Source organism: Petaurus breviceps, unplaced genomic scaffold (assembly GCF_028583685.1).
Source record: "Petaurus breviceps papuanus isolate PSGF00001 unplaced genomic scaffold, PetGlider_PUasm1.0 419, whole genome shotgun sequence".
In the NCBI taxonomy this organism is placed as follows: domain Eukaryota; kingdom Metazoa; phylum Chordata; class Mammalia; order Diprotodontia; family Petauridae; genus Petaurus; species Petaurus breviceps.
The window spans coordinates 12,396,309-12,416,145 of record NW_027186324.1 but is presented as its reverse complement, the minus strand read 5'-3'; the positions used below and the strand labels follow the sequence as shown (position 1 = coordinate 12,416,145).

The 19,837-nt window shown below is 37.0% G+C and overlaps 1 protein-coding gene across 2 annotated transcripts in view; it reads left to right on the top strand.

Annotated features, from left to right (window-relative positions):
* ADGRG2 (adhesion G protein-coupled receptor G2) overlaps positions 1-19,837 on the top strand; it is a 176,602-nt gene that overhangs the window by 113,344 nt on the left and 43,421 nt on the right. For both annotated transcript variants that reach the window (XM_069100723.1, XM_069100722.1), the window contains exons 9-16: positions 6-47; positions 1,394-1,447; positions 6,587-6,654; positions 7,828-7,883; positions 13,484-13,523; positions 14,207-14,241; positions 16,742-16,836; positions 17,793-17,859. In XM_069100723.1, the coding sequence (XP_068956824.1) occupies positions 6-47; positions 1,394-1,447; positions 6,587-6,654; positions 7,828-7,883; positions 13,484-13,523; positions 14,207-14,241; positions 16,742-16,836; positions 17,793-17,859 (457 nt within the window). The remainder of the gene's footprint in view (positions 1-5; positions 48-1,393; positions 1,448-6,586; positions 6,655-7,827; positions 7,884-13,483; positions 13,524-14,206; positions 14,242-16,741; positions 16,837-17,792; positions 17,860-19,837) is intronic.

Here is a 19,837-nt window from a genome sequence, read left to right as displayed (position 1 = left end):
TGCAGAAAAAGCTAAAATCACGGTATTAAAAACCTTCAATATATCAGGTAAATGTAAAGACTTTTGTTCTTTTAAAAAGTAAAATGGGACATATAGTTAATGTTTAAATTTTCTTTATATTTATTACAATATTTTGACTATTAAATCTGTGATCAGCAAACAGATATTTATGCCTTCTGGATACTTGTGGATAATGGTAAGGATCAACTATTGTCACTTTCCCTCAAGAAACTTGCAATCTATCAATGAGAAAACTAAGATTGAAAAATGTACCCTGAGTGTACTCTGGGAGAGATTTACCATAAGTATTTGTGTTTCCCTGGGGTTATTGTTCTGCTGAGTTAGACGATGGAGATGTTCTTAATCTAGAAGACTTGTTTTTAAAAAAAAATTCTATTCTTGTTTCAATTACACGTAAAAGCAATTTTTAACATTCAGGTTTTTTTAAGTTTTGAGTTCCAAATTTTATCTTCCCATCTGTCCCTACCCCCCTCCCAGAGATGGTAATATAGATGATCTATATTATACATGTGCAATCACGTAAAACTTATTTCCATATTAATCATTTTGTGGAAGAAATCTTGGGCCAAAAAAAAAAAGAAAGAAAGAAAGACTCCATCAGGTCTTTATCTGAAGGTAGATAGTATTTAAGAAGAACTTTTTGGAGAATTACATATTGAACTGTGTTTTAAATGAAACTTTTACTTCAAGGATTTGCTTGAGAGCACCCAGCACAGTGTTAGGCATAAGTGAATAGATAAATAGATAAATGATAGATAGATAGATAGATAGATAGATAGATAGATAGATAGATAGATAGATAGATAGATAGATAGACAAATAGATGATCAATAGATATACATATTTATATATATGGTGTCCCAAAATTCTAAATGCAGTTTTAAGCTAAAATTGTACTAAGTTTATAGTTTTTAAGAATTTTGGGATATATATGCACATATATCCAACCAACCAAGCAGAATTACACCACCATGTGTTTAGCATGTGTGTACATATTAATATATACACACTATTATATATTTTATGTTCAGCCATATTTATACTGTAGAATTTCATTACAGATTCATGGAATTGTATATATAAGCAAATAGAGGAGAGACTTTAAAGTGTTTTCTTTTTCCTTCTGTTTTTGTTTGTTTGTTCTTTGAGGTCTTAAGTTTAATGTAAAACTTAAGATAAAAACTGAGAAGTACCAAAGAGACAATTCCTCTGGTCACAAACTAGGAGATTAAATAATTTGCCTCTTGTGGAGCTTTTCAGGTCCACTTTGCCTTTGCTTCACTGATGTCCCAGGACCACACACCCATCAGATAACTGAATTTGCATACACAATGTTGGCTATGCCATAACTCTTGATACTCTTTCTTTGCAGGAGCAAAATCTCAGAGTAACGTCTGCAATTTGTCATCTGTCTGCAGTGATTCTGGTGAGTAGATTACCTTTCCTGGGTTTTCTCTGCAAGAAATTTCTCTTTATTGTGAATAATGATCTAATTCAGATAGGTTTTCTATATATTTTTTTCTCATTGATGATTCTGTGAGGTTTATCTCTTTGCTTCAAGATCTTATACTGTCCCTTATGTCTATTAGGCTAATTTGATAAAAACATAAGTAAATTTTAGACTTTCTAATGAATGTTTAATATATGCCTGTTTTATTGAGTTAGTAAAATGTATTTACTACATATTTAAATGTGCATAGATTGAAAAAAAATATCTGGATCTGGAGTTCAACAACCCAAGTTCAAATCCTGTCTCAGTCACTTAGCGCCTATGTGACATTAGGCCAGTTGCTTATAGTTACTGGCCTCTGTTACCTTGACTATTTAAAACAAGGGTGTCAGAACAATTCAGTGATTTTCAAGCTGCTTGGTCTCTTTATACCCTTAAAAATTATCAAGGTCTTCTCCAAAGAGCTTTTGTTTATATGAATTGTACCTATCAATATTTACCACATTAGAAATTAAGATGACTTTGTATTATTATGAAAAAGAATTTCAATTTCCCAGGCCCCCTGAAAGGGTCTCTATGATCCTCTAGGAGTGTTTGGACAACGCCCCTTTGAGAACCACTGGACTAAATGGCTGAAAAGGTCCTTTCCAGCTCTAAATATGCTAGTGATATCATAGTGTTAATTAAATACATCACCAGTTCCATTGTCTCATGAGAATATTTTCTATCAAACCTACTTCCCATGTAAAAAGTCCCTTTTGAGCCATTGTGTAATATAAATCATAAATAATACATAACCTGGTAATAGAAAGGCTATCTTCTGCTAAGCATAAATCACCTCATTATGCTAGCAGTTGGAAGCCTGAACTCTGCCAGGCTCATTTGATCTCTAATGCCAGTAATGTATTTTCCCTTCCCCAGCTCAAATTATCCACTATTTTTAAAATTGAGGTGGAAATCTCATGAGAGCACACTATTCTGGAAACCTGAATGTTTTCTTTTTCTGCTGGGGCCCTGAAGGAGAGGAACTACCTTCCTCACAGCATCTTGGCACCAGGGCCGTGTTTCCTCATTAAAACCTATGAGAGCATGCACAAAAAGATGACCAAAAAAAATGTGTTACAGCAATAAACTGGAGGGAGAGATCCCAATAAAGGGAAAGAGAGAGGGATATGTCCAAGCATTTTATAGTACTAAGGAGTTAGGAACGCAGTAATAGAAATGGGGTCAGCCTGGATGTGTTTTCTGCATCTATTCCCTTAGCTGTGGTCATATTTAACTTTGTAAGAAGTTATTTGAAAAGATCAGGCATAAAGCTTTTAAGTAATATAAGAACAGCTTTGGCTAAGGAAGAAGGCAGTTGCATGTAAACAACTTATTTTCAGATCCAAATATTACAGTAAACAAATGAAGAATTTACTACTTTGAGCTGTGTCATGGGCACCATGTTCCTAGTAGAGCCTGGCAAGGAAACATTGGCTGTTTTTAATTCTGAAAGAAAATAAAGTGCCTTTTCTGATTCTTTTTCGAGATCCAAAACAGACCTATGATTTTATTGGTGTAGGAATGACTTTCACTGAAGTAAATTGGCAGTTGGTCTATAATTTATCATCATAAGGAGTCACTTGGGCCACTGAGAAGTTAAGGCAATTAACAAGCGTTTATTAAAAGCAAAACTATGTCCCAGGTAATGTTCTAGGTGCTGACGATACAGAAGCAAAAATAAAATAGCCCCTGTCCTCACAAAGTTTACATTCTGTCAGACATTCTAAATTATTTGCCTCTGGTCAAAAGGCTAGCATGTGTTCCTAACAAGACCTGAACTCAGGTTTTCCTGATGCCATGTCTAAACATGCTTCTTAGCAGTCAATCATTCAGTCAATAAACATTTATTAAATGCCTGTTATGTGCCAACTAGGGGGTTCAGTGGATAGAGTGTAGGGCCTGGGATCAGGAAGATCTGAGTTCAAATACAGCCTCAGACACTTACTTGTTGTGTGACCCTGGGTAAATCCCTTAAACTCTGCCTTAATAACTGGAGAAGGCAAACCACTCCACTATCCTTGCCAAGAAAACCCCATGAACAGCATTGACATGCAATCTATGGTCACTGGGGTCACATAGGGTTGGACACTATGGAATGACTGCACAGCAAATACATAGCAGAATACCTGGTACGTAGTATTGTGTTGTTAAGGGTGGCTAGGTGTTGCAGTGAACAGAGCACCAGTCCTGGAGTCAGGAGGACCTGAGTTCAAATCCAGCCTTAGATATATAACACTCACTAGCTGTGTGACCTTGGGCAAGTCACTTAACCCCAATTGCCCTGCCTTCCCCCCTCCAAAAAGACAAAAAAAAATTATAGTAAGTGCTCAATAAATGACTGTTGACTGACTGACTAAATGAGAGTGAATCTCAATTGCCATAGGGCATAAGAAGAAGCACCACTGATAAAACCTCAAAAGTCTTTGTTCTTCCCTGTTTCCCCTAATAGAAGCGGTTTTTTACCTGAAACTAGGAAAAGTGGTCTGGGGAATAGAAAGAGGTTAAGTCATTCAAACTAACTTTGTAGCTTTGTTTATACAATTAATTTGTATAATGCCTAAGAGTGCTTGCCTCAGAACACCCTTAAAATAAGTAAGGTGTTTATTATTCCCATTCATAGTGAGGAAAGTGAGTCTCAAAGTTAAATGATTTTTCTCAAAGGTCACTGGACTAAGTAAATGTCACATCTGAGTCTCGGACCCAATAGTTCTGTCTCCCAAATCATAGGTTCTTTCTACTATTTGCCTCTTTTACTCTAAACGAATGAGCATTTAAATGAATTCTTCATTGTTTCACTACTTAGAAAGTAAAGTATTACGGGACTTCGACATGTATTTATGTCCTCATTCACTTAAACTAATAAGCAGTAGCACTGAAATGAGTGAAAAATATCAGGGCATTACGGTTACCTGCATTTATACAGAGGCCTGGGCATAGAGGTGTGGACAATACATGATATTTATATTAGAAAGGAAGAAGAATGTGGTGGATTCCATGGAACTTCCCAATTCCGTCTCCTTCCATTGATTTGTTTTAGCTGGTGTTGAGCTTGCTTCTGCCCAGCGGTTTGCATGTGGTCTCCTCTATCAGACAATGAACTCATTGACAGCAGTGACGTTTACCTTTGTTTGTCCTAGCCCTTAGCGCAGAGCCTGCCATGTTTATTGTTCAGTCGTTCAGTCCTGTCCAACTCTACATGACCCCGTGCACTTTGTCCATGACATTTTCTTGGCAAAGATATTGAAGCGGCTGCCTTTTCCTTCTCCAGTGGTTAAATGAGTTGCCCAGGATCACATAGTGTCTGAGGCCAGATTTTAATTCAGGACCAGTACTCTATCTGTGAGCCACCTAGCTCCCCTGCTAAATGCTAGATATATATATATATTTTTTAAGTTGGGCGGAACAGATAAAAAATTGCCCTTGCTTTAAAAGAATTCATAGTCTAATGGAGTACAGAATAACATATTATTCTACCAGCAGGCATGTCCAGTTATTTTCAGTCACATCCAACTCTCTGTGACCCTATTTAGGGTTTTCTTGGCAGAGACACTGGAATGGTTTGCCATTTCCTTCTCGGGCTCATTTTACAGATAAGGAAACTGAAACAAACAGGGTTAAGTGATTTGTCCAGGATCGCATAGCTAATAAGTGTCTGGGGCCAGATTTGAACTCGGGAAAATGAATCTTTCTACTCCAGACCCAGCACTCTATCCACTCTGCCACCTAGCTGCTCACAAGCATTCTACCCAATCTATTAAATAGTCATCAGGCATTTATTAAGGGAGTATAATATTTACCAAGTAGCATATGAGGTACAAATGTGAGAAAGTCACAGCTTCTGGCATGCCAGTAAAATTCCTTATGCTAAAATGAAATGCAGGAAGGCCTCAGTTTTCCTTAGACCTCATTTTGGGCTTTGCCTGAAGTACCTTGTTAACTCTATGGAAAGGATTCTTAACCTATTTTGTGTCTTGGTCCCCTTTGGCATTCTGGTCAAGCCTTTGGACCCCTTTTCAAAATAATGGTGTGCGTCTTTCTTAAATTTAATTGAAGAAAGTGCTAAATTTTCCCCCAACCAAATTAATTGACCAAAGTTAAGAAACCTTACTTTAAAGTGTAATCTCTGTTCTCCAATAAAGATTTAAGAAAAATTGTGCTCAAGTCTTTAGAGAAAGCAACCAGGATAATTCTTAAGTAAATTCATGCTTGCTAAACTCCTGCTGTCTGTTTAAACAGGCAAATTAATCACTTTGAGGGCACTAATACAGAAAAATGAAATGTAATATGATTGGAATTAAATCAAGTATTAGGAGTTAGACTAAGAGTATTGTTAGCAGTTCCAAAGTCAGGGTGGGAACATTGAGGATGACTGTAACTGACTGAATTGAATGGAACAAAAATGAATTAAACAGAGAGAATATTGGGAATTATTTGGGTGACATGAAGGGAGATGGAGGGGAGGGCAGCGGCTGAAAGTTAATGCACAAATAGATCTCCAGAGTATAGTTACATCTCTTAAACTGTGACTGCCTTCCATTTCACAGCTAGCTTGGGAAAGGAAAAGCAATATGGTAGCCTTTGACAAATGGACACAAGTTCTACCTGTCTGATGACATGGTTACTCTTCTGAAACAGTGATGCTTAACATAACTTGGAAATGGAGCAGTAAAATCTCGGTTCCTTAAACTAAGGGCAGGATTTTCTTGCATTTGTACCTCACATGGCAAATACTAAGTCCTTATTAAATACTTCTTGATTAGTTAATTGATCAAGCATAGTGCTGATAGAAAATTAAATAGTATTATTCCATTAAACTATGAACTCTCTTGGAGCAGGGGCGGTTTCTGTTTGTTTGTCTTCCTTTATGTTCGGAGCACTTAGCAGAGTGCCCGGCACACAGTAAGTGCTTAATAAATGTTGACTCACTAACTAAATGAGAATTTATTTTTAAAAAAGAGTATGATGAAGACCAAAACATGAAATGTGAGGGTTTTTATATTTAAAAATTTTAAATACAATCTCAGTCTTCAGACTTTGAGAACACAAATTTCAAGGTTTTTTGTTTTTTAGTGTTCTATAGGGGTGAAATGATATTTGAAGACTACGAAGAAAGCAATATTACCCAGAATGTGAGCATGGTAGGTTTTATTACTTTTGAAATATTAGGGGGGAAATACATCTATTTATTTGTGCTTAAGATTAAATTAAGTTTTATGTAAATAACTGTGGGGGAAGGGAGATAATGGAAGATTTTTTTTATTGGAATATGGAACTCATAGTTAAGAAAGTCCCCCAGTCATTGCAAATCTCTTAATTGTTTTGAGACTTAAAGTGATGCCTGGCACACTGACATATTAGTGATTTGACCAGAGTCACACAGCCAGCATTATGAATCAGAAGTGAAGTCAGCCTTACCAGAGAGAGAAAGAACCCAGGTCTTCTGGACCCCAAGGCTCACTCTATGTCACCTCATTCATATACTTACAAATTTAATATATCAAAATTTTCAAAAGTTTACACAATGACTTCTGTAGAACTCTGTCTTAGTAAGTACCACAATTGAATGTGAGTCCCTAACAATCAAAGAATTTTCTTAATAATCGTTTGTTAGTTTTCCCTGGGATGCATTTGTGGGGGGAAATGTTTAATGCAATCGTCTTCTGTTATTAGAGTAAAATAGAAAGTATGATAGAAACTCCTCAATAGGAAGGAATAGAATTGAATAAAATTCAACATTCTTTGACCCTATACTTCTCTGAAATTGGTCCCATTCCAGCCAACTCCCACAAGATACAGTGCCTGGCACATAGTAGTCATTTAATCAATACTTGATTGAATGATCGATCTTTTATCAACTGCAGCAAATTCTAGGATTGTCCTAGGTTATCCCCTGGCCTTTCCAGCAAATCTTGGTCTGATTCTTACATTCTTCGAGGAGATGGACTTTGTCTTACCACTGTGGGAATTTGGGGGTTAGCTAAAAACTATTACAATAAGGTGACCAGAATGTCTTATGGGGAGGAGTCAAGAGACTAACTTCTATGGGACCTTCAAAATAGGGTATGTCAGAAATAGATAACTTGGACCCATTCTTTTTTTCCATATCTTGTCCATATCTAAGAAGCCCAGGTTGAAACACACAAAAAAATGATAAGTTGGCTAACAAAATTTATTCTCAGATAGGATTCCAGTTCTCCATTCATTTAGATGGGATTGTGGAAGGTCACAAAGTGACAGTATAAATTCCTGTTAAGGTGTGAGAATGTGCAACCAGTGTCCTAACCTTCTTGGACTTTTTATGCTTCTAACAGAACCAGGATGCAGTCAATGACACTTTAATTGAAGACCTCTCACTAAACAAAACAAAGTAAGTAATTTATGGTTTGATTGATTCTGTTAAAGTGGTGCCCAGTTCTCTTTTCTTTTGGGATTGGCAGCAAATGAAGAGAGATGTTGTCTGCTTTGTGTGGTTATGTACATAGTAACTGAGCACCAAATTAATGCCATACTGTTATCTTCATGGTAAAATGGAGATTTTACTGATGCCATTGACATTGGAGATTAAGCCAGATTTATTCATCTTAATGACAGGAGTTATTGTTAGAACTCTGTAGAATTCATTCTGTTCAAATTCAAGGCAAATCATTGTAAAACACAGTAATATGAGCCTATGCTCCAACCACTGATGCCAAAGAGGCCAAAGTTGCTCAGTTTTATGAAGACCTACATCTTCTAGAAATAATATCAAAAAGAGATGTCACTTATTCGTCATAAGTTATTGGAATGCTAAAGTGGGAAATCAAAAGATAATTAGACTAACAAGCCCCTGAGTACAAAAAGGAGGAGGGCAGAAACTGATAGAGTTTTGTCAAGATAACTGACTGATCACAGCAAACCCTCTTTGGCAACAACCCAAAAGGCAACTCTGCATATGGACATCACCAGATGGACAATATCAAATTAAAAATATATATTATATGTAAATTATATAATTTTCAGCCAAAGGTAGAGTAGCTCTATACAGTCAATTAAAACAGGACCTGGTAGCAAAGGATTGGAAATTGAGAGGATACCCATCAATGAGGGAATGACTGAACACATGGTGGTATATGAATGTAATGGAATACTATTGTTCCATAAGAAATGATGAGCAGGCTGATTTCAGAAAAACCTGGAAACACTTACGTGAGCTAATGCTGAGTGAAGTGAGGAGGACCAGGAGAGCATTATACGTAGTAACAGCAACATTGGGCAATGATCAACCTTGATCAGCTTGGCTCTTCCCAGCAATACAATGATCTAAGACAATTCCCAAATACTCATGATGGAAAATGCTATCCACATATGGAGAAAATAACTATGGAGTCTGAATGCAGATCAAAGCATTCTATTGTCACTTTTCTTTTTGTTTTTTTCTTTGTTGCTTTTACCTTTTATTCTTATTCTTCTTTCACAATACGAATATGTTTAACATGATTGTAGTTGTATAGCCTATATCAGATTGCTTGCCACCTTAGGAGAGGGGGGAGGGAGAAAAAATTTGGAACTCAAAATCTTATAAAAATGAATGCTTAAAACCATCTTTACATGTAATTGGAAAAAAAATAAGTACTATTAAATCAAGGAAAAAAAGAAATGATGAGTGGCATGGTTTCAGAAAAACCCAGGATGACTTAGATGAACTGATGCAAAGTGAAATGAGTAGAACCAGGAGAACATTATATACAGTAGCAGCAATATTGTAGCAGTGATGAGCTATGGAAGACTTAGCTACTCTTATTAAGACAATAATGCAAGACAATTCCTAAGACCCCTTGGTGAAAAATTCTATCCACTTCCAGAGAGAGAACTGATGAATTCTGAGTGCAGATTGAGGCATACTTGAAAAAAAAACACCTGGAGTTGACTGTGACTCAGATCATGAGTTTGTCATTAGAAAATTCAGACTTAAATTGAAGAAAGTAGAGAAAATCATCATACCTTATAGATATGACCTAAATAACATCCCACATGAATATGAAGTGGAAATGACAAGTAGATTTAAGGGATTAAAGTTGGTAGTTAGAAAGCCTAACAATGGACAGAGCTTCTCAGTATTGTACAGGAGGTAGAAACAACAAAAAAAATTCCAAAGAAATACTAGGGTAAGAAAATAAAGTGACTGTCTAATGAAGAAAGAGGATAGTGAAAGGGAAAGATATACCCAACTGAATGCAGCATTCCAGAGAATTTGTCTCTCCAAGGTGAGACAAAGTTTTTTTAAATAAGCAATGCAAAGAAATAGGAGAAAACTATAGAATGGGAAAGACAAGAAATGTCTTCAAGAAAATTAGAAACATCAAGGGAATGTTTCATGCAAAAATGGGCATGATAAAAAACAAAAATGGTAGGGACTTAACAGAAGTATAAGAGATTAAGAAAAGGTGACAAGAAAATGTAGAACTATACCAAGAAGATCTTAATATCACCGATAACCACATTATTGATCTAGAGCTAAACATCCTGGAGATTGAAATCAAATGGACTTTAGAAGCATTGCTAACAGTAAGACAAATAGAGGTGATGGAATTCTACATGAACTATTTAAAATCCTAAAAGATGAAGCTATTAAAGTGCTGCACAGTAGTAAATTTCTTTCCAATAGATCAATTTTGAAATAAATGTGAGAAAGGAGTAGATATGGGCACAAAAAAAGACAGCACTTACCATGTTTGTTTTTAATTTTTTAAAAAATTTGGAAAATAATTAAATTAAAAAATGATGTGTTACACTCATTATGCCAGGAAATTTGGAAAACTCAACAGTGGCCACTGGACTGGAAAAGATCAATTTATATTGCAGTCCTAAAGAATGACAATGCCAAGGAATGTTCAGATTACTGAACAATTGCATTCATTTCACACACCACCAAGAAGGTTCTGCTCAGGATTCTACTATCTAGACTTCATCAATATGCAGACCAAGATGTGTAGACTGGTTTTGAAGGGGCAGAGAAACTATAGACCAAATTGCCAACATTTTCTAGATTGTGGAGAAAGCAAGGGAATTCCAGCAAACATTTACTTCTACTTTATTGACTATTCTAAAGCCTTTGACTGTGTGGATCACAACAAAATATGACGAGTCCTCAAAGTGATGGGGTACCAGACCATCTTGCCAAGAAGCAACAGTAGATCCCAACATGGAATAACTGATTGGTTTAAGATTGGAAAAGGACTATGACAAGGTGGCATATTGCCACCTTATCCATTCCACTTATCTGCAGAGTACATCATGCACAATGCCAGGCTGCACAAAGCAAGAGCTGGAATTAAAGTTGCCAAGAGAAATATCAACCATCTCAGATATGCACATGATAGCACTCCGGTGGCAGAAAATGAAGAGGAATTAAGAAGCCTCTTGGTGAGGGTGAAAGAGGAGAGTTTAAAAGCTGACTGGAAGCTTAACGTTTAAAAAAAAACTAAGATCTTGACAACTGGTCCCATCATTTCCTGGCAAATAGAGGGAGAAGAAATGGAAGCAGTGTCTGATTTTATATTCTTGGGTTCAAAGATCACTGCAGACGGTGACTGCAGCCATGAAATTAAAAGATGTTTGCTCTAGAAGGAAAACCGTGGAATATCTGAACAGCATGCTAAAAAGCAGAGACATCACCTGCCAAAAAAAACCCATACCATTAGCAATGTATGTCTATAAGAGTTGGACTATAAGGAAAATGGAGCTCAACAGAACTGATGCTTTTCAATTGTGGTGCTAGAGAAGACTTTTGAGAGTCCCTTGTACAGTAGGGAGGTCAGATCAGTCAATCCTTAAAGAAATTAATTCAGGTTACTCATTGGAAGGACAAATACTGAAGGTGAAGCTTCAGTACTTTCGCCACATAGTGAGAAGACGGGACTCTGTGGAAAATACCTTGAAAGATTGAAAGCAAAAGGGAAAAGTGATGGTAGAGGACGAAATTACTCAACAGTCTCATGGATGCAACCAACATGAATTTGAATAAACTCTGGGAGATAATGGAGAGTAAAAGGGCCTGGTATGCTGGGGCCTGTGGAGTCTAACTATGGAACCACATCATTCGTTCCTTTTGGGTAGGGTCCAACTTGTTTTAAACATCATTGCCACCCCCTTCAGTGCAGCGACAATTTTTTCCTTTGTATCATTGGTACCTAGCACAGTGTCTGGCACAGAAAATTGGTGCTTAATGAAGGCGGACTGATCGATTGAATGGATCATGCCTTTCCTAGGCATTTGGTGTGAAAAAAAAGAAAACTCAAAGAGAAAGTAAGACAAGAAAGCGTACACAAGAAGCATTACCAATGACGCTTCCACAGTGTCATTCATTAAGTTGGCATACCCAGGGGAAAATAGCTTTTTTCTTGATCAGCTAAAGGGGAAGGTGGTCTATACTTTTTTTTTCCATTTTAAAGATAAAAGCAATACTGTAGCTATAGTGAATACTTCAACCTGGATTTGAGGACAGAGATTCCTCTGACTTTGAGGAAATCTTCCAATCCTCTAACAATCTCATATACCAAATCTTCAGGAAATTTTGACCTGTGTTCAAATAGGTCAAAAGATGGTCTTCAATCCTCCCAGCAAAATACATGATGATTACACTTGCAAGGATGGGTTTGAAGCACATAAAACTAACAGATTTCAACCAGTTGGATCTGGGACTTGGTGGATAGTGTTTCTGAATTTTAATTTCCTTTGTGATATATCGATTTTCATTTTTCCTTCAGTTAAAAATCTGTGTGTGTGTACCTAACAATTTCTACTTTCTACAGGCAGCCTTCTCTAATCCCTCTTAATTCCAGTGCTTCCTCTCTTTTCATTATTCCCTATTTATCCTGTGTTTAGCTTTTATATAGATATATGTGTGTGTGTGTGTTTGCATGTTGTCTCCCCCATTTGATTGTGAGCTCCTTGAGGACAGGAGCTGTATTTTTCTTTTTTGTACACCCGGTGCTTAACATGATGTCTAGAACATAATAGGCTCTTAAATGTTTATTGAATTGATGTAAAAGATCATTGAAGGGAAAAATAGACCCAGAAAGAAAAAAAAAAGTTTTTTTTAATAAAATGTCTTAAGTAACAGGCCATTTTACACCCATTCCTGTGGAAATGGTAAGTACTTTAGTGTATCTATAACCTAGCTCTACTAGGGTGACATTGGTTTTGACTATTTTGATGGATAACCAACCCTGAATTTTCTCTCTTTTTAGCCCCATCTCCTTAAGGCCCCAGGTGAAGGCCTGCAACTTATCAATTACGCCTACTCTAATATGAATTGACTTCATCAGATTTCTTTATTCCAAACAACCAGCCACACTAAGAGAATGAGAATTTTTATGGGTGGAATTAAGAAGGATGGAGGAAAGAGACATAATTTCAGATCTTGAGAAATTTTCTGGAAACAAACCTGAGGACAACATAGGGGGGTTGTACATCTGTGTGTTAGGGCTGGGGGAAAAGGGAGAGAAAGCTGATCTGGAAGGTTATCAGGGCACAAGATACCTATAGGTGAGGGAAGGAAGTATCAACAAGGAGAATAGGCTTATAGAATGGCAAATGGGAGGGCACCAAGGACAAATTTTCTTTCCTTTGAAATTTTGCTTATTGTTGGCCCTGTCTCTTTCCCTTTGTGGTCCCAGTACTAACTCTTTGATTGTGTACTTGTGATAGGAAAATTCTACAGTTGAAATGAAATATAGGTCCCCCTATAAAATCTTATAATTCATCACAGATGCAGAGCAGGTATTTGAGTTCTCAAAGCATATGGTTTTTCATTGTGTGAGAAAGTCACTTCTCAGAGATATCTCTCATTATACCCCTTCCCAAAATTCCTTTAGTATCAACATTATAAATGTCATTCACAAGTAATGTAAGCCTATATTTTATTGTCAATGAAATTTTTAATAGCTTTCTTAAACTGATTTCATTTCAAATGCCATTATTTTATAGACTTTCAGAACTTGACAAAACACTGAAGAGCCTAAGTGAGGTAATCATGATTATTCCCTTAGTTTATTCATTAGTGTGGGTACTTGGGGTGGGGGTGGGGTGAAGAGGATAAGGGATTTTGTTCTACTGTATTTCTGGGAAAATAACTATCACTCTCTTCAAATTTTCTAAGAATTGTTATATAGAATGAGGATTTTATATGTGTTGCTCCAAATAACAGGACTAGCACCATTAGATGGGAGCTCTAGGGAGACAATATAAGCAAAATCTCCCTACTCCTTTGAGCTGTACAATAGCAGAATAGACTGCTTTGTGCAGTAAAATAGATTTATGTTTGTGTACATGTATGTGCGTATACATAGACACACATTCATATACTACATATAAATTTTATTATATTTTTATATAAGTACTTTACTGTGTATATATATACACAATATATACCTACAGAGATATATGTGTGTATATGTATATATATGTCCTCGTATATGTATATATACATACAAATACATGTATATAAATATACATATGAGTTATTATTATCATCAGGTTCTCCATTATGGAGGTCTTCCTGTAGAACCTGAATGACATTGGGGTTGCTTTAAGTAGCTAGAATAGATAACCTTTCAAATCTTTTGCATTTCTTAGATTCTATGTGAATCTTTGGGTTAAGGTACTTAACAATTTCGTTTTGCCAAAGTAACATATTTTTTCACCTTTCAGTCTTATTTTATAGCATGCAATACACAGAACCAAAGGTCAGTCATTTTTTTTTTGTTCTTAAATTCTATTCTTTAACTTTTAATAAGAAATAGAATACTTCCCAGTCCTGGGTATTCCTATTTGTATCATCTCTAATTTAGAGACAAGTACTCCAGGGCAGCATGAAAAAGTAATATTGTCTATTAATGTATTGTCAATCTTCTAAAAGCTTACAGATTTTTTGCATCTGTTACCTCATTCCTGTTTGGAGCATATCTCAGAAATAAAGAGTGTTAAGTCCTTTTTACAAGAATGAAGCACAGATGTTAAGTCATTCAAGGTGTTGTAGGTATTCTGCAGATAAGGTTAGAGACCTAAATTCAGGCTTGTTGATTACCATCTAGGTCTGGTCCCATTGGTATAAATAAGGTCATCTTTAGCCTTGAGTGCAACCAATAGTAGGAAAAAAATTGTGTCTGGGCAGCACTGGCAGACCAAGGCTTAATGAAGGAGAAGGAAAAGTGGAAAGGGAAAAGAAATAGTTGGAAAAGAGAAAGAGCGAGGAAGGAGAGAGGCAAAGAGGAAAAAAGCAAAGATGCATCTTGCTAAGGGTCACAGCATCCCTTAGAAATGATTTAGGTATTAATATGTGCTACCTATCCCTAAAGATATTCCTAGATAAATGAACCAATAGTTTAAGGATAGCACTCTCAATATATCTGGACTGTTTGTGCTAGCAAGAGAAACAGACGTACAGCATTATGCTTCAGCCAGCATGCCTGTAAATAGGCATTAATGATATTCTGCCTTAAATGGAACAGAATGTTGACACCTCAGCACCATATTATAATAATATAGTTATGGGATATAATATTACATTATATCAAATATATGAAAGGCACTTGGTACAGAAGATAAAGAAGCAGATTACAAGTCAACAAGATCTGGATTCAAGTCTAGCCTGTGATACATACTGGTTGAATGACCCTGGACAAGTTACAACCTCTCAGTAGCCTGGGAAACTGTAAAACTCTAAGATGCAAGAAAACATTTGCAGATACAGAGCCCCCTCACTGGGAGCTCACAACACTAATGGAATCCTATAGATTTATTCTCCCTTTCTTCTTCTCTATGACTCTGCCTCTATCTATCTCTGACTCCATTCATCTCTCTGTTCTGTCTCTCTGGCTCTTTTCTGTCTCTCTGGCTCTGGCTCTCTCATTCTGTCTCTGTTTCTCTCTTGTGTCTGTCTCTGCCTCTGTCTTTCTGTCTCTGTGTCTCTTCTGTTACTCCTTTCTCTCTGTGTTCTGTCTTTCTGTCTGTCTATTTCTGTTTCTGCCTCTCCATCTCAGTTTTGTTTTTCTCTTGTGTCTGTCTCTGCCTCTATCTCTCTATTTCTCTCTCTTCCATCTGTCACTATCTCTCTCTGGCTCTGGCTCACTCTGTTTCTCTCTCTTCTGTCTCTGTCTTTTAAGTTCTGTTTGTCTGTCTCTATTCCTCTCTTCTAGCTGTCTCTGTCTATCCCCCTCTCTCTAATACACACATACACACATGCAGAAAGCAGATAGACAGAGAGAGAGAGAGAGAGAGAGAGAGAGAAATATGATAGGTAGGTAGATAGATACATACATAGATAGATAGACAGACAGACAGACAGACACAGACAGACAGAGAGGAACAGTGGGAGGAAAAAAACACTGAACAAGGAGCCAGAAAGACCTGCTTTCAAGTTTAGTCCCTACTATTTACTAGTTTTATGACTTTGGGTTAACTTTGCTGAGCCTTCCTTACCTCATCTTAAATAGAGAGACTGCATTTTGCATTCTATATCACAGGACTATAGTGAACATCAGTGAGACAATGTATGTAACCCTTGAAGTGTTTATAACCCTTAAAGCATTATATAATTGTAGGGTTTTTTATTGGACCTGTAATAATAAATATAAATGCATGCTGCTGGTAGTAGTAGTAATATCAACAACAGCAGCAGTAATAATAGTGTTATCATCACCATCATCATAACCTTTAGCCTTTGAATCTTAGCTAAAATAAAATGCAAAGCCTCTTCAGTGACCAGCAGAACACCTCAGATATTTGGAGGAATTATTGTTTTCTATAGCTATGGGAAATATACTAAATTCTCTACCACGCAATACTTTTCATTACCATAACAGAAATGTACTTTGCTAACTATATACATATCTACATATAAATATACATATCTATGTATTTTATAGCCATGTAAACATACATAAAAGGAGACAGAAAAATATTCTACAAGTTTCTTCTCACCATCTTTAGATTTGAAAAAAAAGGCAAGAATATATTTTATGTAGCTAATGCAGAAATTTGTTTTGTGTGACTATACATTTGTGTGATAGGTTTTGTTTCTCTTGCCTTCTCTTTGGATGGGTAGGGAGAGAATTTGAAACTAAAAAAACTAAACTGTGCTTAAAAACATTTAAGTGATATATGTGTGTGTGTTTCTATTTCAAACTCCCTCATAGCCTGCTTAGATATGAAATTCTCTCATTTCTATTTCTTTCCACGCTATAGCACATCCAATTGTACATTCACAATAAAAGTGAATATGACAGTGAACATCTGCCCCTTGCTGTTTGCCTTAAAGAGAATAGAGATTCATCAGATTGGTATGTTCTCTTTATTCTTATTGTGCTATTAATGTTCAGAATGTTTATTCCTCTAAGAAAACCTGTGTTATGGTTTCATGTGTATCAACATTACAGCATGTTGAGTAGAGAGTTGACCTCCAAGTCAGGAGGTCTTGATTTGAGAATGACCTCTAACATATATTCTCTGTATAAACCCTTGTAAAGCCACTTAGCGTCTAGTATACCAGACAGCTCTCTAAGACAATAAATTACAGAGCACATGCTGACCTACATTGTTAGAAAGAATTTCTTTACCTAGGAGTTCCCTACACCAATGAAATCAGGGTCCAGTTCCACTTCCTATACACTTACTTTAACTATGAAAACAATTTATATTTCAAATTATAGGTGGAATAAATGTTATTCCTTTGTAACATACACAGTTACTGGAGGGAAATAAAGAATTCTTCCTATGTCCATAGAACATGTGCTAGACAGCAGATATGTTATTATTTTTTAAAACCTAAATAATTCTAAGGAAAAAAGCTAGGCCACTAGAAGCCATCTGATACAATCAATCAGTCCACAAGCATTTATTAAGCACAATTACATGCTAGGTTCTAGGAATACAAAGAGAAAGCCTTCATTCTATCAATATGACCTATTTCCAGCTATTACATGACAGACTACCATAGAGTAATATCACAGAGACCTAGTGGAGAGGCAATATGGAGGAATGGATAGGTCATAGGATGTAGCATCAAGAGAACATGGATTTAAAGCCTGCCTGAGATATGTGTTGGCTTATGACCCTAGGCAAGCCACATAACCTCTCTATGCCTCAGTTTCCTCATCTGTAAAATGAGGGAGTTGGTTCCAGTGACCTTTACTTCTCTATGTCTATAGTTTTATGAGTGATATTTTGTGTAAACAACTGTGTTGAATTCAGGATGGTTAATAAGACTTCATATTCTTTTCCTTCTTGCACAATTTAGAACAGTGCTGCTGCTCCTTCAGGACACATTGCCCTTCGAGTCCTAAAGAATTAAAAGAATTGCAATGGTATGTTATGTAAACAGAAGTTCTATCACTTTCAATAATTAAAAAAAAAGAATATATGATTTTGTTCTTCTCTAATAACAATGGGTAAGAGTTTCTGGAATTACACATTGAAGTGATTTTAATTTAAGATGATGCTACATGGTTGTCTCTGTTGCATGAGTGTTATTACTGTCAATTATCTGTACCAATACAGACAACACATAGGCCACATTATCCAAGATCCCAGATAATCCAAATGTCATTTATATTCAGGATTGGAATGTAGCGTGATGAGGAAATGAAAAGACCAATCCACTTCATGGGTGACAAATTGAAAGTCTTGGGTCCCCAAGTGTGCTGTCTGTCTTCAGCAATTGCTGTAATGAAATGCAAAAGTCATTTGAGTTTTTTCAGTTGCATGCTGGAGCCCCTTCTTCTCTACACTTTAAGGTCCTGGGGGTATCTATAGAGGCTCTAAGACTGGTCTGGAGGAATCATAGCCGTTCTGAGAAGCATCCATCGTAATGTCATGGGGGTCTTAATCCAGAATTGCTTTAGGAAGCAAGCAATTATATAATTATATCACGGGAAGAATATTAAACTAGCGTCCTAGAGACCTGCTAGTCAGTCTGGGTTCTGGCACCAGCTACCCACACGATAGTGGAGGAGGCACGTGGCCTGGAGGTGCCATTTCATCGTGTCTCAAGAGGGAATAACGATGCTTAAATCATATCATTGTGGTCAAATCCCGTTGGGTTATATGGTTTGAACTTAGACTTCACTAGCGTAGGTGAGCCCCTTATCAATATTCTGCCTCTTTCAAAGCAGATCTAACTGTTTGGCAACTTAGAGTTTGAGAGAACTGCCTGGATGCCTGGGAGCGTCAGAGAATCGTCCATGGACAGACAATCAATACGGATCAGAAGCCTTGCCTTTCAGACTTTGAGGCTGGCTCTTCACCCTCTGTGCTATATTGTCTCTCAATCAATGAGATTAATTAAGATAATGTAACTACTCTAAAGACAAAAGACTTGTAGTAGAAGTTACAGTGCCCTCAGAAATCACTGAGAACGGTCAGAGAGTTTTGGCTTTATGTCTGGCCTAGGGCCCTGAGTCTGCCTTAGTTCCTAGGGGGCCATACTCCCTCGAGTCAATGTAAGAAATCCTGGAGCCAGGGGCACAGAGCCGTGTGATTACTGGATGCAAACCCACTAGGAAGCACGGTGAATTCTCATAAATCTGTAAATTCCGTCCACTGCTCCCATCATCCAAGGGTCCTCACTCTACTGCAAGGACTGTCAAGTCATGGCAGCAGCGGAGATCTTGAGGCCTTGTTTGAGATGCGCCACTAGCCAACAGCTTTCTCCATATGAGGTGATGGGACATTTCAATGGCCTCCACAAAGAATAACTTGCCTCGCAGCTCCCTGGATCCAGCTTCCAGTCAGTTTTAATGGCATCAGGCACCAGAACTAAGTGGACTTGATAACCAATCAATAAGCATTAATTAATCACTTGTTATATGTCAGACACTGGGCACTGGCCAGTTTGTATCTGGAGATGTAAATTCGAAGAATGAAAGCATCACTACTCCCCAGGAGCTTTCATTCTAATGTGGGGAACAAGTTCATATAAGTATATACAGAATAAATGTCAACACAGAATACTTGAATACAAGGTAGTTTGGGAGGAAGGCCTTGGCCATTGGAGCTTCAAATAGATCATGGTGCCTGAACTGCATCTTGAAGAAAAAGTGGAATTCTATGAGGCAAGGGTGAGAAGGGGATACATTCTAGGTATGGAGGACAGCCAGTACAAAGGTCCAGAGACAGAAGATGGAGCATCGGATAGAAGGGATAGAAAGGCCAGTTTATTTGAGTGTAAGAGAAGGATTATTATAATATATGGGGAGGTAAGAAAAATAGATTGTGGGGCAGCTAGGTGGCGCAGTGACCCTGGAGTCAGGAGGACCTGAGTTCAAATGTGGCCTCAGACACTTA